Below are 24908 nucleotides of genomic sequence, written 5' to 3'. Positions count from 1 at the left end.
GCCCAACTTCACTGGGCAGAGAAGGGCCCAGCTCTGATGAGGACGGCCCCGCTGGGCTCTGGCATCATGAACCAATCACCTGCCTGCATCGATCTTCACCAGTCAAACTCACAAGGAGGAACTGACTGTTCACGGACTCCGCGGCAAAGCAGCCCACAAAGGGATCCAGACCCGTACTCTTCCTGGTTTTCAAAAGTGGGCGAGAAACAACTGCTTCTGAGCCACGTCCAACAAGTGACAGATAGAGGATGTTTTATTGGACCGGCTGGAAGGGTACGAAGGTAGAAGCTTCAAGTCTTCCAGCTCTCACCATTAAACGAGTTCCACGCAGCTTAAAAGCACAGACGTTTTTTACACCGAGACCTGGTCCAGTAAAATATATCCCTTCAATCTTCCAGGAACAGATCTGAAAAATGGCTTTTAAATGGTTTGGCCACTGTGTGAACAGACTGCTGGGCTTGATGGCCCTTGGTCTGATCCAGCGTGGGCTTTCTTATGTTCTTAATGGCTTGAGAAAACAGGTTAGATGTGGAAATCTTTGGGTGCTGCTTCACAGACAAAGCTATGTCATGTGTGGGTAAGACATCGGTGTGACAGTCAGCGACTGGTTCTCTGACGTAGGCAGAGTGATACAGACTATGCCAACATATGCAGCATGATTCAAAACATGTCTACTTGAAAGAAAATTGCACTATTCCATCCGTTCCTAACATCTTAGTAAGCATTTTTGGGACTGCAACCACACTGCAAGCTTACACACAATTCGTCCAGAAAAAAAAACGATGTCAGTGAAAACGGGGCTTCGTTCACAGGATGCTGCCTTCCTCGCTCACGGAATCGACTGATCCAAGAGCAGCGCAGTGAGGGAATCTAGAACCCGTGCTTCCAGGAGCACAGGAGTTTCAAAATACACCTTCCAGAATGGCTGCGCTGGAGACCCTTACATTCCTACAGGTCAGCGACTCCCGTGAATTACAACAAACATCCAAGGTAAGAAGGAAATGCGCAGCTCGGCAGGGGGAGCCTACTATAGCAAGGAGGGCGTGCTCGATACTGCTGCAAACGACACTATGGCTCTCGGGCTGAAAGAAAGGCTAGCAGTGAAAGCTACGGAGCCAGCTGATTGCAAAGAGGAAGGTTTAAAAAGTCTCATATTACAAAAATAGTCGCTGTGCACAAAATTGACCCAAGCAATTTTTAAAAACCCCACAAAAACAACCTTCTCACAAGTACAGGTTTCACATGTATGAGTGGTAAATAATGTACAACAGGTAGCAGACGTGTCAGAGCGTGGGGATCCAAAGCCAACCTTTACAGAGCCCGTTCCACCATAAAGCTCTTTTCTGAAACGCACAGGAATATCACACAGTCTTAACTCTAGAAAATAAATACTGTCAATACAAACATTTCATGATCCCTTTAGGCTCTTACAGAAGAAAGCAGTTCTGCGCTGGTTATCAAACACCTTATGGGATTTTACTTGGAGGAGGACTTTTTTTCCAGTTGCACATGCTCCTGCGGCTTGGCTCGTACACACTAAGCGTGAAGATTATTTTGCGTGGCGCAGCATCCACACGACGTCACTGGTCCTAAGCTATATTTACATGCCGCTTCTGCCTACTGGCCAAGAGCAGCCTCAGGTTGGGTTGTAGCACTCAAGGGGACCAAGAGCTCTGCAGGCACCTTAGAGACTCTCTGGCTGAACTGGGCGTGTTGTAAATCCAGGAAGGCAGAGGATCGCCCTGTGGAAGTGCGGGGTTGCCTACAAAAGCTCACGGCCCCAAGGAGGCCAGCTGCCCCTCCCCTGTCCCACAGCCCTTTTCCAGCCTGCCAACTTGGCGTAGGACGGGATCCAAAGAAAAGAGGGGGAAAGGGCAAATCATAGCTTACATCCAGACCGGCTGTTCTGTGCGCTCAAGGACTTCCACCTGCGCAGCTTTCCTTGAGGTGGAACTACCTTTTCCACCAGTGGGGGCATTACCACACGGCCCTCGCATGAACCTTTTTCCTTTGTCTTTGGTTTTGACATCGGGATGTGGCGGGCTCTCCTTCTTTGGAGGATTTTAAGCAGAGGCCTGACGGCCATCTGACAGCAAGTCTGATTCTGTGAAATTGGGCAGATCGTGAGAGGGAGGGCAGGAAGGGATGAGCCAGGGCTCAGCTCTCGTGGCCCTTTCTTACATGCCCAGGGTAATGCTGATCGCCACTTTGGGGTCAGGAAGGAATTTTCCTCCAGGCCAGTTTGGCCAGGGATCCTGGAGGGTTTTTTTCTTTGCCTTCCTCTGGGGTCACTGGGGAAGAAGGTAGCTGTGAATTTCCTGTGTTGTGCAGGGGATTGGACTAGATGATCCCTGAAGTCCCTTCCAGCTCTATGTTTCAATGTGTCAACTCTAAAAGGAAACCATGCTGTCTGATTTGGCAGTTTCTCCGTAGCGGCTTTTAAGAGAAACCCTTTCCCCACTGCACCACTGTCTCTGCTTTGACTCCATATTTGTGCATAGGTGCTGCACACCAATTGAATAAATGCCATGCTATGCAGATATGAATTGGATTGATTTAGATTTTGTCACTGCTGATTCATATTCCTATGCCAATTCAAGGGGATCCATAGATATGACTTTTTAAACAAGGTCACAAACGCACAAAGATTGTTGGTCATTAGCGTCTAAATCCCTTTCATTTCCTATGATTTAGAGCGTCAAGTGATTTTGTTGCCTCCAGACTGAGAAGAGAACATGGTTCTGGGGAAAAAATACTACCAGTGCAGGGAAAATGCAGCTTCTCCCTCATCGTTTGAGTGGTGTTTGAAATGCAGACCCGGTGGGACAGTTGGTTTTCACAACAGTCCTTCAGGGGATTAGAAGAACCTTGTAAAACGATAGAGTTTCTAGGTGTAGCTCAGAAGCTAAGCAGCCTGTCAGGTCATCTAGCACAACTGTGCAGTTCCATGTTGTATATCTAGCAAGTTTTATAGCAGTAGAAGGCTGTATGTTTGCTTCTGCACCCAAGCGCCTTTCCTTCTCAACCCACCCCCCAAACAAAGAATTAGCTCCAATGGGAAGGGGGTGCACTGCAGCCCTAGCCTCTCCGGTTAAAAAGCAATCAGGAGAGAGCTTCTGCCCACTAGACAAAAGTGGGGTGGATGGTCCAATCTCTGTACCTGGCAACTTTTAAAGGTCTTGCACAATTCCTACAAGGAGCACCACCCAGAAGCTTGACTGACAGGTGTTGCCCTATTAGAACTCCTTCTTAAGTGAGCCAAACTCCTCTCGTTGCGTCGAGGAGAAGGAGCACCTGTCATTTCTACTCACTATTTAAAATCTTTTTAAAAGTGGGCAATTCAGAAGACTGAAAGGAAAACAGGTGCTGCATATCTCCCCCCGCCCCCAGTGATGTTCAAATAAAATTATATAAGCTATCTGTCTAGACCTTCGGAGGAAATCCTGTCCAGAAGAATTGAAGAACTGGCTGAAAATATACAAATAATGGTCTGACGCTACCCTGTCAGTCATATAGGTGAACAACGGGTATTTCCACAATATTTCCTGTTTCCAAAACATGCAGCCCATTGTGCATTTTTGGCATGAGCCGCTGCACTTCCCATATTTCCCCTGGGCGCGCATTAACGTCTCGAGTCAAGATTTTAAAGCAAAAGCTGGCGGTGCGCTTGTGCAGGCGCGCATGCATATGGGGGGATTTTCTTTCAAAAGCCAGGAAGCCATCCAAAACGTCGCCAGTTGCAGCTGGGCCTTGAAATTTACCAACCACACCTTCTTCAAAATGCATCTTAGCCTCGGCTCAGTCTGTCCACAGGAACAGTCGGGTGGAGTGTTATCCAGCCTTCCCTCAATCAGACACTACCGTCTTTGCTTACAACACACTAAGATCCGATATCTCTTAACGGATCAAACGTTTAACGGTTGCCAAGCCTCCTTCTTATGCTTTTATCCTTAATCGCTTTTTTTTATCCTTGCCGTCTAGAAGCACTTTTTATGTTTTTTTTTTTAAATGTCATCCCTAAAGATTATTTAAAAACATGATCCCAAACGTCAGGATAATGAAACCATGGACCTGTACTGTCAGAAGATCTTTCAAAAGCACGCTCTGCTCCGCTCTGTTCCGCCCGCGCGCTTAGTCCCATTGCAGCTGCAGGTCCTGGGGGTCGAGGAAGTCTGCGGAAAACAAACTCGGAGCCGTAGCACTGAGCGGAGTCAACCCCGAAGAGCTGTTTGGCATGGTAATATCTAGCCATTCCATGTTATCTAAATTTGCGTCTGGAAGATCGAGAGATAAACAGGAGCTAGTCGTAGTGAACTGCGAGTCGGACGTTTCCATAGGTGACTGCGAATGATCTATAATGCCCGAATGATTAAGGAGGTCGTTCTGAAGTTCCTCGATGAGAGAGAAGGGTTCTCTGTCCTCGCCACGGCTTCCCGCCGGAGGCATTTCGTTCCCCGAAGGCAGAGTCCCTTCCAAGAGGGCTTCCAGCTGGTTCTCCAGACATATCGAGAAATTGCTTGTTGATTCTAAGGAGAGGGGAGGGGCCATTTGGACTTGAGGCGGCGGACGAGACACCACCGTGTTCACCGGCATGGTGGTGATATTGGCAGTGACCGGCCTCATTTTGGAAATCAGAGAAGGTTCTTCCTTGGTAGGCAGGGAAATCTCTGCTTGCGAGAAAGGAAGACAACATGCAGATCAGTAAAGGTCTTTTATTTCTAGCATAATTGGTAGCAAAGAAATTCACTTGCTCATTCGAGCGTGAAGCGTCATCGAGTTTTTAATGCTCCTGGCAAGCTGAATCTACATTACTTTTGGACGAAGTGAATGCTTACTAGGCAATTAATCGTGCCTTGTGTAATACAAGGAGGTTATGAAACCTCCTTGCTGCCACCATCTGGATAATTGTGTCAGGTGTGGCTCACGAGACACATTCCACAGTCTATCCTGCACAACGAACTCGCATGGCTAGTCCCTCGCCAGAGAGCCAATCATTTTCTCCTGGCAGTGAGCTGTCATAAGGCTCTTTAAAGCAGCTTTGGGTCTGCAGACCTGTGGCGCTGACTGATGGCAATAAGATCTCTCCTCAACACAGTGGATTCCAGGTTATTACTCGAGCTCAATGAAACACATGGTAAATCCCTGCTGGTTAACGAACCATCATAAACTTGTCTGATGCGCTTAAGGGTTTGAGACTGGCACGCTGCCCAATGGATGCAGCTGAAGTGTATTTGCATGGCCGACGCCACAATGAGAATTAGCTTCCTTTCTATGCTGCACAATGAAGAATTCAAAAACAGGCGCAACTTGCTCATCCGTTTAAAAAAAGGTAATAGTTGATTCCGTCGCATCACTCCCCGCGATTCCGACAGCGACCCCACCCCCTACCCCAGGTTACACGAAACAGGACGTCGTTTCACTGGTGCTCTTTGCTTCGGTATGACTTACCTCCGCTCTTAATGAGGATATCAAAGAGGTCGTCCATCTGCTGGCTGTGCGCACTGGAAATCTGTAACACACAGAGTTTTTCATTGACTCTCGTCACACAAGCCCTACCTGCAGTTGTGAAAGAGGGCCCATTTTCTGGTCTAGCGGCAGGTCAGGGTCACAGTGGAGACGGGCGTTTGGGTGGCTGCAATGTTCTCTCTCTTTGTATTTAGAATGTAGCTAATATTCAAGATTCCACTGGCACTAGACAGCAGAAAGGGCACCATGTCACTCGTAGAAAGGATTCCCCCAAGGAACCTTTCTACGAGTGACACGGTGCTACAGCCTACTAGAGAGGACAGGCAGTCCCAGAGAGATGAAGAGTTCTGAAGAAGATGCTGCTGGGGTCAAAAAACAAAGGGGGGCACATCACCTTTATCCTCCCGCTGGCTGCTCCTATAGGTGCACAGGCCAAACAAGAGCATGATTGTTCTACCTAGCATGGCTAAACGTGTCAGCCATTACTCCTGGTGTGTACCCTACCTCTCGTTGAGAAGCCTGCACGCTGCGCGTCTGTTTTATGGCTTCTTCGTAGCGCGGGGGGTCTTTTGCCTTGGCGACCGGGCGGCTGAAGAGAGGCTGCTGGATGCCGTAATGCTGGGACTGAGGCGGGGAGGCAGGCTGCGTGAAACAAGAGCAACGTTCAGCAAAGAAAGGCAGTGGCAAGCAGGCCTTAGAAGAGAGGCCTACAGAGATTCAGAAAGCCTTCTTTGCCTTTCGAACCATGAAGCGTGTTACCATCCCACCCACGCAAACCCCACCCTCGAGCTAGCAAAAAGATGCATTATTTACGGTTGAGCAATTGGTATAGCCCGCAGTATTCTGGATTCACACCGATTTGGGTCTGGATCCCACCCTATCCTGAACACTCTCGAGTCCCCAAAGTTCTTGTCAAGAAGCAAGAGGCCACCAACCAACCAACCAATCAATCAATCTTTATTAAAAATAATCATAGACCAGCACAGCTCTTAACAATTTACCACTAAAACCCTTAGTATTAAGCTCTACCCACAAGTTTCTACAAATATTAAAAAAAAAGTTGTTTGCACTCTTTGCAAACTATATATACTACCCCTTAAAATTATTGACCTACTGATGAGCTCAACAGCGTCTGATGGATTCTACTGGCGGCTGCACAAAACTTTAGCCGTTCCTACTGTAACCTGTGGATTTTAGTTTATAAGCAACATTTTAGTGTACTCCTGACCTGTATGGCTGGAGTGCTGACTAAGCCAGGGGCAGATAAACTTAGAACGAACTTCTTGAATGTCAACTAATCTCACAGCCAGAATACCACAACGTGCCCCCTCCAAAGCAGGCCCGTGTATGACGGGCCCGTCACTTACAACCATGACAGACAAATCCTCTCTGCAGCGCTAAGCAGCCAGTGGAACGGAGGAGGGGATCTACCTTCTGAGGAGCGCTGGGTCCGTTCTGCACCATGGGGACTTGGTTTCCTGAGTGAACAGCTGCGCTCGACACTTGGCTAAACAATGGCTGCGGCAGAGTTGTCACAGACTGGTTCTGATAGGAAAACACTGCGTTTGGTGAGGTAGAAGGAAATACCTGTAAAAAACAGAAATGGTTTAAACCGGTTACATGTACTTTAAATAACGCAAACATGGTTTACAATGATAGCAAAACAGTTTCTAACACAGCCAGCGATGGCTACGATCAATCGGAAAGTAATTGAGTCTGGAGAGAACCCAAATGCCTCCCCAGCCTTTGAAAAGCCTCCCATGATGGACAATCAGGATGGAAAAAAAGACGGCTTCAGGCTCCCATGTGTGAAAATTACTGTGGTGGAGGACTTTGCCCTTGACCTTAAGGGTCAAAGAAGCAGGCTGGGTAAGAGAGGGGGGGTCTTCCCATGCTGTTTAATGCTTTAAATCTCTGAACTACTAACTGGGCTTTCAAGCTGGAGCACTTCTTGCAATATAGTTTGGCCCCAGTGGTTCCCCCTCCCCGTGGTAAGATGAGCAGTCAGATGATACACCAGCCGCAGGCTATGGACACTCTTCAGGTTGCCCATGGGACGTCTTGCGACAGCCATGCCTGAAACTGACGGATGATCGTTAACCAGACCGTCATCAAAATTAACTCCCTTTAGCGCTGGCTAAATAGCAAGTGACACGCTGCATACCAACAGGGCGAATGCATGTGTGTGAGTGGGGAGGGGTGGCTCCCACTGAGCCCAGAGATCCCTCTATGGGTCATCTTGGGCATCCAAGAGGCCAACAGCACCCAGGGCCCCCAAAGTGTGGATTATCTGAGTAGCCAGCTGTGTGCTAGTGCCTGTTCAAAAAATGCTGTTGGGTCCCTAAGGTGAGGTAAACAAAGATGGTGAAGGGGTCTAGAGACCAAGTCCTATGAGGAAAGGTTGAAGGAGCTGGGTAAGTTTAGCCTGAAAAGAAGAAGACTGAGAGGGGATATGATAACCATCTTCAAATACTTGAACAGCTGTCATATGGAGGAGGGTGCCGAGTTGTTTTCTGTTGCCCCAGAAGGTCGGACCAGAACCAATGGGTGGAAATTAAATCAAAAGAGTTTCCGTCTAGACATTAGGAAGAATTTTCTAACAGATAGAGCGGTTCCTCAGTGGAACAGGCTTCCTCGGGAGGTGGTGAGCTCTCCTTCCCTGGAGGTTTTTAAGCAGAGGCCATCTGTCAGCAATGCTGATTCTATTACCTTAAGCAGATGATGAGAGGGAGGGCATCTTGGCCATCTTCTGGGCACTGGGTGTGTGTGGGGGAGGTAGTTGTGGAATTTCCTGCATTGTGCAGGGGGTTGGACTAGATGACCCTGGTGGTCCCTTCCAACTCTATCATTCTATGATTCTATCTCCATTCGGGGGGGGGGGTTGTGCCAGCTGGTGCAAGGTGCAGGACTGAAACCAAGGATTTATATCCCATCGCTCCACTCAGTTAAGAAGCCTTCCTCCAACAGAACAGGCTTAGGTGAGGCTGTACAACCTTCAACGGACAGAAGGCTTCCTACTCCGAAACAAAATTCATGGTCTGCTTGAACAGGCCACAGCTTGAAACAAATTAAGAAGCAAGAGATGTTTAAATCAGAAAATCTGCCAGCGACTGAGACCGGTTGCCACGTCATTTCACCAAGCAGACACAAAATCGAGCTTGCTGTTCACTGATCAGCTTCTGGTAGGAGAACTGTCCCCAAGTGTCACTGACTTGATATTTTAGCAAGACTGACTTTCAAGAACATGGGATTATTTGCCAGCTCCACAGAATACTGCACACACCATTGTCAGGCATTTGAGAGTGCATTCATGCTACTGCTGTCTTAGGTATTCTCACACGGAGAAACTCCAGCCTGAATCTAAGTGACAGAACAATACTACTAACAATACTTACAATACTAAGTCTAGCAGCCAGTTCCACAGAGTGCCCTGCTTAACAGAAGATCACCTACTTACGGAGCACACGGGCAAATATACAAGCCACAAAGGCAGGACATTAAATCGCTGCTGCTGCTCGGGTGGCGATTCACCAACCTTTCGGTTCTGTGGGGTCTGACCAAGAACATGCTGTTGGGGACTGTTTGGTTTAGGGGGTGAAGCGTGCATCTGTGGCCCTGTCTGGACCAAGCTGGAAGAAGTCGACATTTGTGCCACGCTTGGAATTCCTGGTTGTGGTTGAGCCTATGGGAGGGAGAGAATGGCTTGATTTCACAGGAGACAGAAAATGGCAGCTTGACCGACAGCAGCAGGGCCTCCCAGGGCACATTCTATTCAGTTTTTGTCTCTTGGCCTGACCAATGAAACATACAATGGTGCCACAAATGTCAAGTCAGGCCACCATTCCCTCTTGTCCAGTCCTACGCACTCAGGCGGGCAGTGGCTTGCCCCAAGTCTTCCACAAAGGTCTCTCCCAGGTCTGTTAATCAAGACCCTTTCAGTCAGGGATGTTCAAGACTAATCCTCAGACCTTCCACACGCAAAGAATGCATTCTGTCTTTGAGCAATGGCTCCTCCTGTAAGATGACGAGACGTCTCCTTTACAGATAAAGAAATTAAGCACTGCTGGGGGTGAATGTGAGCCTTTTTTTATACTATAACTGCATGGTAAGTTCTGCTGGCCCAGCATGTGCTTGTGTTCAACCACCTTATTCCTCATAACTAGGGCTGCCAGTTCAAAGTTGGGAAACACCTGGAGATTTTTGGGGCAGAGCCTGAGGAGGGTGGGGTTTGGGGAGGGGAGGGACTTCAATGCCATAGCGCCCAATTGCCAAAGCAGCCCTTTTCTCCAGGTGATCTGATCTCTTATCGGCTGGAGATCACTGTAATAGCAGAAGATCTCCAGCTAGTACCTGGAGGTTGGCAACCCTACTCATAACCCTTGGGAAAACACGGTGGGAGAGGGCTTGGGCAAAACCTCACAAATTTTCCAAAGTACAAGAAGGAGCACTTTCTTTAAAAAGTATGAACTTGCAGGTGCAAAACATCTTGTCTTAATCTCCGTACACACAATGTTCCCTCACTACAGGATTAAATGATCTGTTAACCTCTCCCCTTGCTGTTCCCTTAACCCTCACCACCCTGTGCCAGAGAAAGTGAAAAGCAGACTACTGTTACAGATGTAGCAAAGCCACCGAAAAGAACATTCAGATGTGTGCTAACCTGTCTCTTGGCAAAAGCCAGAGGTAATTTCCTTCAGGCCAGTGGCTCCCCTAAGGGCACTGAACAGGACACGTTCAAACTGGATTTTGAGTAGTGGCATCCAAATGTACTCCCCTACTAAACCACTGCCATAGGGGCCTTGATATGGATTGAGAGAGTTTTCAAAAACCTGTTCCCCCCATTTTCCCAACTTTAAACAGGTTCCCAGAGCTGCTCTTTACCCAGGTGGAAATCCATATGCTGCCAGTTATATTTTCCTTCTATGGAGGACCATATGAACTTGGGGAAATGGTGGAGAGAAAATATGCAGCCCTGACTCGAACAGCCGCACCTGGTTGCTCTATACCAAATAAAAATGTTTTCATTGTCAGAAAACCCATTTCTCCAGCATCCCATTTCCCCAAATGTTCTTCTACAAAATAGTTCTTTGCTCTTCTGCTGGTCCATCCTTCCAGTTTTAAAAAGGTCACTATTTTATGATCGCTGAATCCATAAACCGCCAGCTCCCCCAGGAAATGCAGCGTAGAAATTACCTGTGTTTTCAGCGGCTCTAACCCAAAGAAGAGGAAAGTTTTCCTACCTGTACCTGGATGTTGCCAACAGGGAGCTGCATTGAAGTGGCTGGGTTTGGACCCTGGAGAGAGAGCGGCAGAAGCAGCTGGGCTGTTCCCTGAGCAGTCAGGACAGCCTGCGGCTGAGCCACCACGGCGGTCTGAGGTTGCCTCTGCGAGCCGACGTAAAACTGAGAGAGGATGCTCTGGGGCTCCACTTTGGCCAGAGGAACCTCCTGCTTGATAACAAGGGCTTTTTTGGCAATGAGATTCTGGACCCCCGCGGAGGCGGGCTGTCCTGCAGATTGGCCGGCTTCAGGCAGGGATCGTCTCGCATCAGAGCAATCCACTAACGCGCCTTCCTCTTTGACAGCTGCGCCGACGGGCTTCCGGTTCAAAACAGGCGCCGAACCCGCCGGGGAGGGCTGCTGGTTACCCCTCTTTTCCACTTCCAGCTGCATCTTCAGCACTTCCACCAGCTTCTGCTCTTGTTCCAGTTTTTTCTTGAGCTCTTCAATCTGCCTCTCTTTTTCTTTGAGCCTGCGGTCCTTCTCAGCCGCCGCAAGTCCCGTGCCTCCATCCACGTGGCCGTCCTCGCTTGCCCTCACCGGGGACGCGCCTGGGAGCTGCGGCGGTGACATCAGGGTCATGATTTCGGACAAAGTGTCTGCCATGTTAGTGTCGTCGGCGCTGAGATTCGACTGCTCCGAAGGAGACGGGGAAATGGGCAGGGGGGAACTGAGGCATTCCATGTACGTTGGTTTGCTGCCAGTTCCAACAGACGGGGCTTCCGAAGAAAAGCAGGGGACGGACGTAACTGCTGGCTTATTTAACATACCGACAGGGAATACGGCGGCTGCTTCCCCAGGATTACTCATACTGTTAGCGGACGTCGTGACGGCCGGCGCATTGCTTGTGCTGACGGAATTGTTGTTAAGATCCTGATAGGGTTTCAAACGCTCAATAAGATCCATTTTAGTTCCAGACACAGGTAATCCCCTTAGCTTTAGTTCCATTTTCAGTTCAGCTACCTGAGATGGGGGGGGGGGGAGAACCAGAAATGAAAAATTCTTACAAACTCCACAGGCTAATCTTATCTATTCTATAATAAGATTCCGCTTGCGAGGAGGATCTGTCTGTGCGAACTCGGAGAAGTAGAGACCAGGGGGCATATTTTCTTTAAATGCCCTATTAATAATCAGCTTCGACTCGCCATATTATCCCCACTATTGGAAAACATATCTGGTTATCCTAACAAATATAAACTTGGAAAACTATTGGCAGACGAAAACCCTTTGACTACAAGACAGGTTGCCAAATTGTGCGTTGCGGAGATTAAAAGCACGTGGTAAATTAAAAAGCAAAGATGCAGATAAAGTTGAGTTTCAACTACTGGATTTCAAAAGTGGAGAAAACTGATGGCTTTTTTGATTATAGGAAAGAGATAATAGTTAAATTACTATGCGGTAATTTGATTTTAATTTTGATAAGTTTTTATATTTTATTTTATTATACTCTGGTTTCTCTTCAGATCGTATATTCTATTTTATTTGAAATGCTGTAAGGCTGTTACATATAGTGTGCATTTATTGGTCTTTGACTGCAAATAAAACCCATCCATTCATTCATTTTATCTATTCTTCTTATTCTTAGGTGCTATGTTATCTTGAGCCATACAGTGCAGACACAGTTGGTTGTTACTCTGCCTTTTATATGTACTAGGTCCAGGTAGGACCTGGTACATATAACGTCCAGGTACAGGTAGGAAAACTTGGATTTGCCTCTGTCATGTTTCAAACACAACGTCAGTGCCAAGAAACCAAGTCATTATATATACTGTTCAGGGAACGTATCACTTCTTGGGTCTTCCAGCTAGCATTGCCTTCACCAGGAACTGGGTGTATGATGACATCACACCATTAATTTTGACTGGCCACGTAGCAATAGGGCATCATCCCAGACTATGTGATCCCAGATTGGCTGGAAGAACTTTTTCAAAAAGGGGGCCAAAGCAGCCAAGTGAAGCTGTGAAGGTGTGTGTGTGTGTGTGTGTGTGTGTGTGTGTGTGTGAGGAAACAGAGGTGCATTCCTCTTGCACCAAAAACAGTCACTTGCGAGAATCATAGAGTTGGAAGGGGCCACGCAGGCCAACCCCCTGCTCAATGCAGGAAGTCAGTGCGGTACTCGTGTTTACCTTTAAGTCATCCAAGCTAGGAGGCAGAGGTCCCAGTTTTCTATTGGAGATAGTATTGTTCTGTCTTTGCGTGCCGGCTGCCGCTGACAATGTGCTGTTGTTCAAAGTTGTCAGTTGTGCATTCCCACAGGTGCCCTGATTGTCACTTACTGGCCTTTAGAGGAAAAAGAAATACACATAAATAAAGCTCACACCAAAGGCTCTCCTCTGTTACATCACGATTTTTAACAAGTCAACTTCCATTGAGCTCTGAAACATTTCATATACGTGACGTGAGTCAGACTATAATGTCAAAAATATTATAGATGAAAATGTTGGGAAGGAATTCACGTTAGAATGAGATGATGATGATGATGATGAAGTTGGCTTTTATATGCCGACTTTCTCTACCACTTAAGAGAGATTCAAACCAGCTTACAATCGCCTTCCCTTCCCCTCCCTGCAACAGACACCCTGTGTGGTAGATGAGGCTGAGAGTGTGTGACTTGCCCAAGGTCACCCAGCTGGCTTCATGTGTAGGAGTAGGGAAACAAATCCAGTTCACCAGATTAGCCTCCGCCGCTCACGTGGAAGAGTGGGGAATCAAACCCGGTTTTCCAGATCAGAATCCACGGCTCCAAACCACCGCTCTTACCCAGTACACCATATAAACATGCAAAGTTTTTCATACTCTGGATCCAAAAATCACTTTTCTATGCATTGAAGCACATTGTGGTTGGAACCAACCTACATCTCATCATCCCAAAAGGATTGTGCACAAACTGATAAGGAAAACTGGCGGGCTCTATCAGAATAATTTCCCAGTACAGCAGCAGCCTACCTTTTTAACACTGAAAGAGCTACCCCTGCCACTTTCCCCACAATCCTCAGAGCAGGGCTGCGCCCACGAGACACAGTTCAGCTTTGGATTATGAAATGAAGACCTCTGTGCTACATGCTCAACATGAACAGTAGCTCGCACGAGGCAAAACCAGGTCACCGTTTCTTTCTGATGGCAGCACCTCGCAGCCCAACCCTAGACACGCCAGCCTTTAATCGCTCGCCAAGTCAAGTTGGTTGGTATTTTGAAGTCTGTTCAGGCTACGGGCTTTGGCATTCACACGGTGCGTGTAAATCTGGGAGCTGGTCCCGGTCGTGTTTACATGGGCAGCATTGTGTTTCGTGTTGTCACAGGCCACCCCCCTCACACACACATCTGACTCATACATAGTGCTGTTGGATCACCTCGGGGGCACGCATGTGTCCAGCTGTGGCACCACAATAACCCTCGCGCCAATTGTCTCCATTTTTTGTCCTGCACAGCAGATCACAGCTTTGGGCTGAAGAGCTTAAATCTTACAAAGTCTCAGTATTAACATGGGTGTATGAGGACATGACCCCCACCCGTGGCACGGAACTCATGCTGCTCCAATATGCAGAAACATGGCAGGTTCCCCCAACTTTCTCCAAACTGCTCTCTTCTAACTGAAATCTCCTCCGATCCGGCAACCTGCTTTCTCCCCAACCCGCTGCAAAATCCCACAATGGCCATGAGGGCGCGGCAGCAGAGATTTCTCCCTACCAGAGACTTGCTCCTCTCCCGTGGAGGATTAAAACAACAACAACCACAACAGCCCTGCTCAGGCTTGACCTACTTGAGTGGGGCGGGAAGAATCGTCTGGTAGTTGTAGTGTTGTTGCTGTTGGCTCAGGATCTGCAGTTGCAAGAAAAGCTGCTGCTGCTGGAGCAAACGGGCATAGTTGGAGTCCATCGGCGGCTCAGTCTTCTCACCTTTCTGGTCCGGGGGGATGTACTGGTGGTACTTGAGCTTCTTCACTCTGGGCTTGGGGTCTTTGCACTTCTTGCTCCGAGGCTTTTCGCTTGGGTTCTTGGGGTGAGGCTGCTATTTGGAGACAGAAAGCGAAATAAGGTCAGACCAGAAACAATGGGTTAAAATTAAATCAAAAGAGTTTCCATTGAGACATTAGGAAGAATTTTCTAACAGTTAGAGCGGTTCCTCAGTGGAACAGGCTTCCTCGAGAGGTGGTAAACTCTCCTTCTCTGGAGGTTTTTAAGAAGAGGTTAGATGGCCGTCTGTCAGCAATGCTGATTCTGTGACCTTTGGCAGATCATGAGAGGCGGGGCATCTTGGCCATCTTCTGGGCATGGAGTAGGGGTCACTGGGGGTGTGTGGGGGGGGAGTTCTGAATTTCCTGCATTGTGCAGGGGGTTGGACTAGATGACCCTGGTGGTCCCTTCCAACTATATGATTCTGATTCTATGATAAAATACACACGTACAAGACACCCGCACTCACACTGCAGGTGCTGCGCTAAGCAGAGAGACACCCTTCTAAGCTCATGGATGTCAATGGACTTAGAAAGGTGCCGCTGGACTGAGGACCCCCCTGTAAAGCTCTCTTCAATACTGTGGGGAAGTAAAGCATGAGGCACTATGAGGAATGAGGCGCTCAACACAGAAATATCCGATGTATTTTTTCAGCGATAAAATTAAAACGGAAGCCAACACTGTCACCATCAAAGTAAACAGTGACTTTATTAAAGGTTGTCTCTTTGTATTAAAGAGAATGCCGAGTTCAGAGAACTAAAGAAATGCCCAAGTGGTCAGGAAAAAGTACAAGGGGGTTCAGGGAGCTCAAAAAAGTCCGTTGCTGAAATTTTCATGGCTTGACTTGGCCTCATCCGTGTTCCTCTTTAGATCCCACCAAAGGGTTCTGCAGTTACTGGTTAACACCAGTCAGATCCACTGGAAGGCAGCTGACGCTTCAAAGGGCCACCTTCGACATATTCTGACGAGAGGAACATTTCAGGCATGCTGTTTTTTTTCTCTTGGCGATATGAGCTCACAGACTGTCCCGCCAACCTGGAACAACGCACAGCTCTGGGACAGAAAACTGCTCCTTTCCGAAAGGGAGCAGATGCCACATGGAATTGGCCGTCATTTCTGTGCCGGACTGCGTGCCATTTTTCTAACCGAAAAGGCAACTCACGGCCCAGTGTTACAATTGTAGGAAATTTAAAGTTCCTCGCCAGAGCAAATTGACTTGGCGCCCTTGCAACGCTCCTGGAAACGGAGATGTGGCATTTCCTGGAATTGTCAGGGGCAGGAGAGTCAGCACAGTGGACACACCAACTTTTTGAGGAACCCGGGCTTCCTTAAGGACAATCGCATGACAAGGGCCCATCTTAGAGCCTCAGACGTTGTTCAGTATAGAGGCTTTCAAATGCATTTAATAACTGCAGCAAAAATTGGCCCTGCTTACAGGTGATATCATCTCCCCGTTTCTGCTGGACTTATGGAAATGCCTTATAAAACAATTTTACAGATACTGGCAGAGGATATCCTTTCCTGAATTCTTTTGGAAGAGATGCTAATCCAGCTGGCAGCATAAGCAAACCTTGGTGGTAAATCTGGGGAAAAATATATTTCTACAGCAATGACAACTGTACAGATGTTTATCTTGCAGAAACACTGAGAATACTAGGTCTCCGTGGGACACAAAACCAGGGATTTAAAAACCTGAACCCCCCCCCCCAAAAAAATACTTTTTCTGCCCCTCACCTACCTTTACCAGTGTCGGCCCACTGCAATGTTTCACTGTAGACACGGCATTTGTGGTAAGAGGAGCAGCAGTTGTAGGATGGGAAGTGTGCTGATCAATGACAGACGGCTTCAAAAATTCAGATACTGATGATGCTAACGGAGGATACTGATTTTTTTTTTAAAAAGCAAGAAACCAACGTTAGAAATAAACATAAGAACATCAGAGCCCTGCCCGATCAGACCAGATCAGTCCATCTAGTCCAGAATCATGTCTCACAGCAGCCAACCTGTTACTCTGCAGGGCCAACAACAGAGCACGGAGGCTGAGGCCTTCTGCTGATGTTGCTTCCTGGCACAGGTTTACTGCCTCTGAATATGGGGGCTCCCTTTAGTTACCACAGCTAGTAGCCACTGAGAGACCTATCCTCCATGAATCTCTTTTAAAACTGTCCATGCCTGTGGCCATCATTACGCCCTCTGGTAGCAAACTCCACATTTCAATCACTCGTTGTGTAAAGACTTTTTCCCTCCTGTACCCTTTTCCAGCCACAGGCATTTGCTGGTCTAAGATAATTCATATTGTTTAGATAATCCAAGGAGAATCAGAGCAGTAAAATCCTTCCAAATTTCCCAAGACCCATACGGGAAAAAAATGCCTTTGTCATTTAAAAACCAATTCTGGTACATTTAAGAGAGATGGCAACATTCCACCTAAAGCCAATGGGCTGAAGGAAGACTGTTTTCCTTTAAAAGGTTTGAGCATCTTCTTCAGTGCTAATTGTATCTAAACATATCAGAGGCAGCCAAGAGGGACAAGATATCAAATGTGGTCCCCGCCCTTAAGGGTCTGATTCCACACACTTAATTTTCTTCCTTCCTATTTCTCTCTAAGGTAAAGGATTGCTGGAAACGTGGTCTTTAGCACTTATTAGCAGAAAGAATATTAACTGAATGTTTAATTTACCTTTTAAAGAAAGGAAATGCAAAAAAAAAAGAAAGAAGACAATTTAAAGGCCTGGATACATGTTTCAGCGATTCATGTGCAATATTTGGTTTGTTCCCTACATGTGACACTGAATGACTGAATGATCTCTAGTCACATGAAAATCTATAATTTTCTTGTACTTTGTAAATTGACATGCAAGTGGATTGTGAAATATGAAGAAACAACCAATGGGGCAGGCCAGGATTTAAAAAAATCCCAGGTGCCAGTGCCTTGAAATTTCATTGTGGCAGCTAGCAATTTCAGCAATGATTTCATTGTGAAGTTTTTATTAGGATGACCCCCCCAATATTTATTTATATACTCTTAATGTTTTTGTCATATCATAGTTCAAATAAAATGACAAGTACTAGGTTTTGTGGCAGCAATAATTAGAGGACACGATCACTAAGCTACAAAACCCCGAAGGCTGAAAAAAAGATCTGGCGCCTAAATCCTTCCAAATTTCCAAATCCTTCCAAAATCTAGGGGCTAGCCCCTAGAGGCAAAGAAAATTTATCAAGGCCTGCAATAGGCTATTGTTTTTCCCCCACAAGACTTTTTTGTATTCCTTCCCCATGTATGTCCCCCCCCCCCCATGGATGGAAAAGAAGCTAGGGCTATCCCCCCACCCCCGATTTTGAGCTGCTTTTCATTTCAGAAAGCCAACAACAATCCTTTGGAAAACTGTTTTCCTGGATCTTGTTTAGTCTTAGGGAACCTCATAAAGATTGGGTTCAAACCTTTCAAAATTACAAAAGACTAATTCTTGCCAAAGGAGCGCACAGTACACATTCTGTGCCTTGAGACAGATATTTGGAGCTTGGCTGTTGTTTCTCCCCCCCCACCCCAAACTAAGCCCCATGGTTTCCAGCACAGAAATATTTTTCGGCAAACATCTTTAAAAGGAATTATATAAATTAATGTTCTTGAATATCACTTAAAAATTAGTCAGATGTAACACAATACTAGGAACACCTGATGTTGTGCAACTACTTGCTTCATCCAGTTTTCGGACAAGTACATGAAAGTTTATCTTCCCCCCCAAAAAAACACCCTTCATTTTTATAATGGCTGCAATGAAAACAAAATTTCTTTTCTTGGCTAATGATTTGATTGCACATATGAAGAAATATTAAATACGCAGGCTATAATCTGGCACAGGTTTCTGTATCCGCATCCAGCCAGAAGGATAACCGGCATAGAATCTTGAAAACACTTGCCTAAATTTAAGTAAATTTTGATATATACTATTTGAATGCACACTGTTTCTGGCTGTGTTAATCTTTTTTTTTTTTTTTTTTTACAATAAGCGCACATATATTCTGTAAGCATACTTTTCTACAGAAAAGAGTGTGCGCGACAGACACTGATCTCCGCTGAACATTTTCTCAGCTAAAAATGAACAGGGTAGAATATTAGACTATATTATTCACTTTTGGAGGGCCTATACGCCGGCCAGATGTGCAACCCTACCATCTGCCATATTAGAAGGGAGATTTAAGAAGATCCCCAGGGTGGAGAGACTTTGCCCGTGTAACACAGGGGAGCTGGAAACCACTGAGCATGTATTTTTTAGATGTCCCCTCTACAAGTCAGCCCGCTTCAGTATTATTGACCCTTTGATTAGGGAAATGGGCTCTGTTGATGGGAGTGAATGGACCAGAAGGTTTCTGCTGGGAGTCAGCTCACCAATCACCACCCAGGTTGCAAAATATGGTGCAGTAGCAATGAAGCTACGTCGCCTCAATGTTCCCTAATCTGTGGAAGCGTAAAATTGGGTGATTCCTAATTTTGTTGGCTTTGGTTGTAAACATCTACTCCGTATGGTCAGTTTCTGTCTTATCTGGCATATTAGCCGCAAATAACATTTATTTATTATTCACTTTTGTTCAACATCCTCTACCCTACCTACACTTCAATAAGTATGCAGAATGGGGCAGCCTGAAAATGGGAAATCCAAGTTTCTTTATTTTTTTCTTACGCTGCACAGAACGGAGCAAGGTCCAATCACACTGCTCTCGAATCCTCAGTTGAAACCAAACTCTGTTTTTGACAGCACTTCCATACAAGAGGCCTGCCACACGTGCCAGAAGGGAACACAATACTAGGTCTTGGAGAATGGGTTCGACCAAGTGAATGATGGGATTTTTTTTTTTTTGGCCTTCAAGTCACACCTGACTTATAGTGACCCCTGTTGGGGTTTTCGAGGTGAGAGACATTCAGAGGTGGTTTTGCCCTTGCCTGCCTCCACATCATGACCCTGGTATTCCTTGGAGGTCTCCCATCTAAATACTTGCCAGGGTCGACCCTGCTTAGCGTCTGAGATCTGAGATCAGGCGAGCTGGAGCTATCCAGGTCAGGGCTGCTTCTAATTCCATTACGAAGCACTTGCATCTACGCCAAGTTGAAGAAAGCAGGCTGGCAAAATATCATCATAACACCCTGACATATTGTGCAAAATACACCATGGTATGTACATTTCATTAGAACTTTTTTTTTCATTGTAGAATTTTTTTTTCTTGGCAAAGAAAAATCCTGTTGAGTCTTGTGCTGCGGAATGGCACAGAGAACACAGTCTCCTGCTCCCGAGCAAGCCCTGAGGCTGGCTTGCTGCGCGTGAATGTGCAACTGGCGTGAACAGATAGACCAACCTGAAGCAGGGAATGTTCCCTAACCCCCCAAGCCTTCAGGGTGTAATCAAAACATAACCAGACGTTTGCCGAAATCAAGAGAAAATATTCTCTAACGAATTACTCCTCCACAAAACAGCTCAATGCTAGGGGTCGCGACGTGGATCCGAGCGCATTACCTGGTTAGCAGAGGAGGCTGGCGTGGCTGGAGACGGCGCTTCCCTCACTTTGGCCTCACCGGGGGATGCCGCAGAGCCCTGGGACTCCTGACTAGCTGGCTGATCGGGAGACAAAGCATCGCTGCTGTCCTCGTCGAAGGAGAAATCCTCCAAAGCCTGAGGGTAGCTCTCCTGACCGACCGCTGAAAGGCAAGCAGGGGGGGACACACATTCTTCTTTTAGCGCCACGATCAGACAGAGTGAAAGCACGTTATTCGCAAGCAACAGACTGCCCTTGTCCATAATCGTTTTCCATACTACCCTGTTGAGGATTACTCGATTTCGCTCCTAGTTGCTACCGAGACATTTGAAGCTGTCCCGAGCAGAGTTACACCCTGTTAAGTCCACTGAAGTCAATGGGCTTTGAAGGGTGTAACCTGACTTAGGATGGCACTGTTTGTGTACGTACTGTTGACATTTTACATAAACCAACACTTTCCCCAATATGCTCACAGTCAAGCTGGATGGAACGAAAAGGGCAGTAAAAAAGTGACCTGCGTAAAGGAATGTGTTTACCCCAGCTGAGAAAAAAAACTACTCCTGGGGAGGAACGGAGTCAGACAGATATAGGAGTGACCCATTAAGACAGTAACGTTGCCTACTTAGCATCCTTAATAATAAAAAAAGATTGCAAAAAGATTGCTTTTTCAGAACAAGGGTATTTAAAAAGGCTGGGTTGGGGGTGAACTTTGAAAAAAAAAAAAGCTACCTTATATCTTGGGTCGCCAGCAGGGCAATTAAGGGACCAACAGGGTCTGAAGTTATGTTTGCACATGGACCGAGTGGGTCAGAGATGCACCAGCTCCAGACACCCCTAAGAACCAACATGCAAATGTATCGTTCCCAATGCTGGAAAGCCCACAGTAACTTCTGCACCCATCCAGCACTAATACTGCACCATCTCTTCACAGGAGCTGTTTTCAGTAAAGCTGGAGGGAAATGTGTGTTGCAAAGGGGAGAGTGTGCGGCTTAGCAAATGATTCAGAAGAATGCCAGGCTACTAAAATGCCACCCAATGGCATGGGAGTGGTGGAAAGGAATCACGCCACTGGCCGATGATGACATCGCAGGCACTGTCCAGTAGGAGCCTGCGGGTACTCAGGTAGTTTTATACACCACAGCCCTTGCAATTGTAACAGATGTGCCAGGTTGGGGGGGGGGGGTTGGCAGGGCACATTTTCCCCAACAACAAAATGTTTGCTTCAGAACTGGCTAAATGTGGCATCCCAGCAAAAGAGGCGAGGTCTAGAGGAAAGCCATCTGACTTGCCAGCTACAATTAAGTAACATTTATTACATGTCAAGCACCTCACTGTCCGGAAGGTCCCTTAAGGTCAAGTTCACAAGTCGCAGCTCTCTAACTTGCCTATAATGGCTTCTTTAACGCTGGAATCAACGGGGAGGATGTTTTTTTCCACCAGCTCCATCGGGCCAGGCCTCTGAGCTATCTTCTCGTTCAGGTCATCCGCCAGCCGGGCCCTCTTCAGTTTCATCTGGGTTGCCTGTAGAGAAGGCTCTGCAAACGTCTCTGAAAGAAGATGACACTTTTTTAAAAAAGAAAAGAAAAAAAAGAACACAATGCTTTTGAGGTTAGTTTTCCTAGCTGTTGAAGAAGAACAGCTTTGTGTTGTTCCACGATGTTTGCAGTTGCCCCTGTGTTTGAAGCCCAAGTCAAGGTCAAGAAACAAGCAGACTGGAACTCTTAATTATGTAAAGTCTAAAAACCACCACATCACAGTTAATTAACTTAGGACCTCAAGGAAGGATTACCGTTTAAATCATGTACTTAGGAACCCTTTTTGGGAATTAAGAGTTCTACATCACATTAAAAGGAAAGCAACAAAGGCCATTATATATTAGGCAAATGGATGAGGGGAGGAGCTGTGGCTCAGTGGTAGAGCACCTGCTTGGAATGAAGAAGGTCCCAGGTTCAATCCCTGGCATCTCCCATTGAAAAGACCAGGTAGGAGGTAGTGTGAAAGACCTCTGCCTGAGAGCCTGGAGAGCCCCTGCTGGTCTGAGTAGACAATACTGACTGTGATATACCAGTGGTCTGATTCAGTAGAAGGCAGCTCCGTGTGTCCATGTTGAAAGCGCAGCAAAAACTGTACTCGCCTGCTTTTTGTTTTTTTCAAAAACAAGGAATGCTTTTAGCCATCATACTTCTACAGATGTGGCATAGTGCATATATGTGGGGAAAGGTGTCTTTGGGCCTGTAAGCGCTGCAGATCTTCATAAATATTCTTGTGAACTTTAAAGTCTGAAGCAGAGGAAACAATGTTTCCCACTGGAAGGAAAAAAACAACCCCTAGACTTTCAACGTCATTAGTGCAATGAGATATTAAGAAAAGGCATTTTCCCACCTTCCAGAGGATATCCACTGCCCTTTTCTATCAGTTTGGATGACTGGACTTTTATTTGATTTCTGGCCACCCAACTCTGTGATCTTACAAACCATTTCTTAACCGGAACAGGGAATCTGGGTGCTCACCTTCCAGGATGTGCATTCTGACTAACTCAGATCGATCGGGTCGACTGCGTATCTTGTGCTTCAGGAAATTTTCAGTCTGAAAGAAAAAGGACATTATACGCCCATATACTTGCCACTTCGACTGTTCACACAAAATACTTTCAGCTCGCACAAATATGACTTTCTCAAGTTTAATTCTGCATTTAATTGCCTTGATGCTAAGTGCAAAAGGTCTCGCCAAAGCAAAGCTGCTGAACTTATTTTCCTCATAGAAAAAAAATCGTCACAATTTGAGAGCGTTTTGCAAGATGCAGCCTTTTGTTGTATGATGATGTTCTATGCTTATTATGGAACCATTTAGAGAATCCTACAGAACATCAAGTTCCCGGCAACTCACCCAGAAAGGAATAAAATGCAGGCATCACCCCCTCGAACTTTTACAATCCAAGATGAAACCCATAAAATTTTACTTTTTACAGATGACATATTTCAAACCCATTCCTCTAAACAGTGACACAATAGATAAAATATAAAAGGTAGGGCTCCAACTGGCCTAGAATATAGGGTTCCAAGTGAGCAACACGGCAAGTAGCATAACATAACATCTCAGCAACTTGGGAGGTCTGTATGCTTTTAGGGCTTTATAGGTCAAAACCAGCACTTTGAGTTAGGCCTAGAAACAAAAATGAGCATGTAGTACAGGTCTTTTAAGCAATGAAAGGTGCCCCCAAAATCTGGTTCATTGTACACGATTTCAGTTTCCTGTTGCTCACATGTCTTGCATTTCACCCCTTCCAAATGAAATGATAGTAGAATAATGAACCCAAGTGTTTCGACTCGATTCCTTACCCTGGCTCTTTCCAGGCTCTTTATCTGCTCGTGGAAAGCCGCTGGGCTCTTCAAGGCTGGGATGGAGAAGACAGACAAGAAATTATCGGAATCTGCCAGTGCAGAGAGAGGTCTTACAGTCATTACTGATTGTCGGATAACCTTGAACATTTTCTGTTTGGCATTTTGTATGTACTCAAGCTTCCGGTCAAGAGATGGATGGACTCAATAAAGGAAGCCACAGCTCTCAATCTGCAAGATCTGGGCAAGCTGTCAAAGATAGGACATTTTGGAGGACTTTCATTCATAGGGTCGCCATGAGTCGGAAGCGACTTGACGGCACTTAACACACACAAGCTTCTGGTCAGAGAATGCGAAGCTGGCCAGTCATCAGGAGAACTAAAGTAAACCCCTGTGTTCACAAATAACGTACTGTGGAGCTCAGTGTCTGCTGCCGAGTTCCATAATGATGCTGAATCTGCGTGTGTATTTGCCAGCTCTTGGGGCTCAACATCCCCAGGAAACAGATGACAGGGCAAGGCAGTGTGGGCAGAACCGTACTCAGTAATTCCCATTACTTCTTAGGGGATCCAGCCTAGCCGTCAGCAATATTGTGAGCAGAGGAGGGCAACAGACTCCTCCCAGTGACGCCTCTTGCCCTTCTTTCCTAACACTGTCCCCACAGAAACTCCTTTACTTTCTCCCGGAGGAGCGAAGCCGTTCATTCCTATGACAAAAGTGAAAGAGCTGCGTCTGGAGACAACTGTGAAGAGTGCCCAGGGATTGGATGCATGGTGGGGCCCCCCACCAGGTCCCAACGGCATGGCTCTTACTAGTAATAATGAATGCCACCTCCGCCAATTGGATTCAACTGCAATAGTCCAAGCAGTTCCATTAATACTATAAGTATGGGCTGGGATCTAAAGACAGCAAGCAACTGCGGGACCTTAAGGAGTATGACGGAGCTATTCCGCCAGGCTTATAGGATGTGGATATGTTAAGTATTCAAGCAAGGAAGTTCTTGCATGAGGTGTACCCAGTGTGCAGCAGCAGACACAGGAAAGCCCAGAGGGTTATGTGCAGCTGTGCACGCAAAACAATCGCCTCCAATATATCGAGGTTTTCCTGGAGCGAGGCCCTCTAAGGAGCGTCTTCCCTGAAACACGTCCACACGTGGGGTGGGAGTTTTCACATACATTTTGGGGTTCCACCTTTCACCGAAAGCTGTTTTGGAAAACAGCTCCGGCTCGCAGGTTCCACCAGTGCATGTCCTTGGCAAAGATTTTTTGTTGTTGTCGCTGATTTGTGTCTGAAAGCAATGGCTCCGAACTGAACCACCCCATCCAAATTTTAAACCATTATCA

The 24908-nt window shown here is 46.6% G+C and overlaps 1 protein-coding gene across 1 annotated transcript in view; it reads right to left on the bottom strand.

The window, feature by feature from the left end:
• Positions 1-4131: 4131 nt before the first annotated feature.
• MRTFB (myocardin related transcription factor B) overlaps positions 4132-24908 on the bottom strand; it is a 60502-nt gene continuing 39725 nt past the window's right edge. Inside the window, exons 4-15 of the mRNA XM_056866566.1 lie at positions 23566-23621; positions 22738-22813; positions 21613-21774; positions 20209-20390; positions 16437-16580; positions 14506-14753; positions 12872-13025; positions 10707-11708; positions 6898-7053; positions 5971-6108; positions 5449-5509; positions 4132-4667 (exon numbers count right to left, since the gene is read on the bottom strand). Of these exons, the coding sequence (XP_056722544.1) occupies positions 4132-4667; positions 5449-5509; positions 5971-6108; positions 6898-7053; positions 10707-11708; positions 12872-13025; positions 14506-14753; positions 16437-16580; positions 20209-20390; positions 21613-21774; positions 22738-22813; positions 23566-23621 (2915 nt within the window). The remainder of the gene's footprint in view (positions 4668-5448; positions 5510-5970; positions 6109-6897; positions 7054-10706; positions 11709-12871; positions 13026-14505; positions 14754-16436; positions 16581-20208; positions 20391-21612; positions 21775-22737; positions 22814-23565; positions 23622-24908) is intronic.

Source organism: Euleptes europaea, chromosome 21 (genome assembly GCF_029931775.1).
Source record: "Euleptes europaea isolate rEulEur1 chromosome 21, rEulEur1.hap1, whole genome shotgun sequence".
NCBI lineage: Eukaryota > Metazoa > Chordata > Lepidosauria > Squamata > Sphaerodactylidae > Euleptes > Euleptes europaea.
The sequence above is the reverse complement of the archived record's forward strand: the minus strand, read 5'-3'. Positions and strand labels throughout refer to the sequence as shown.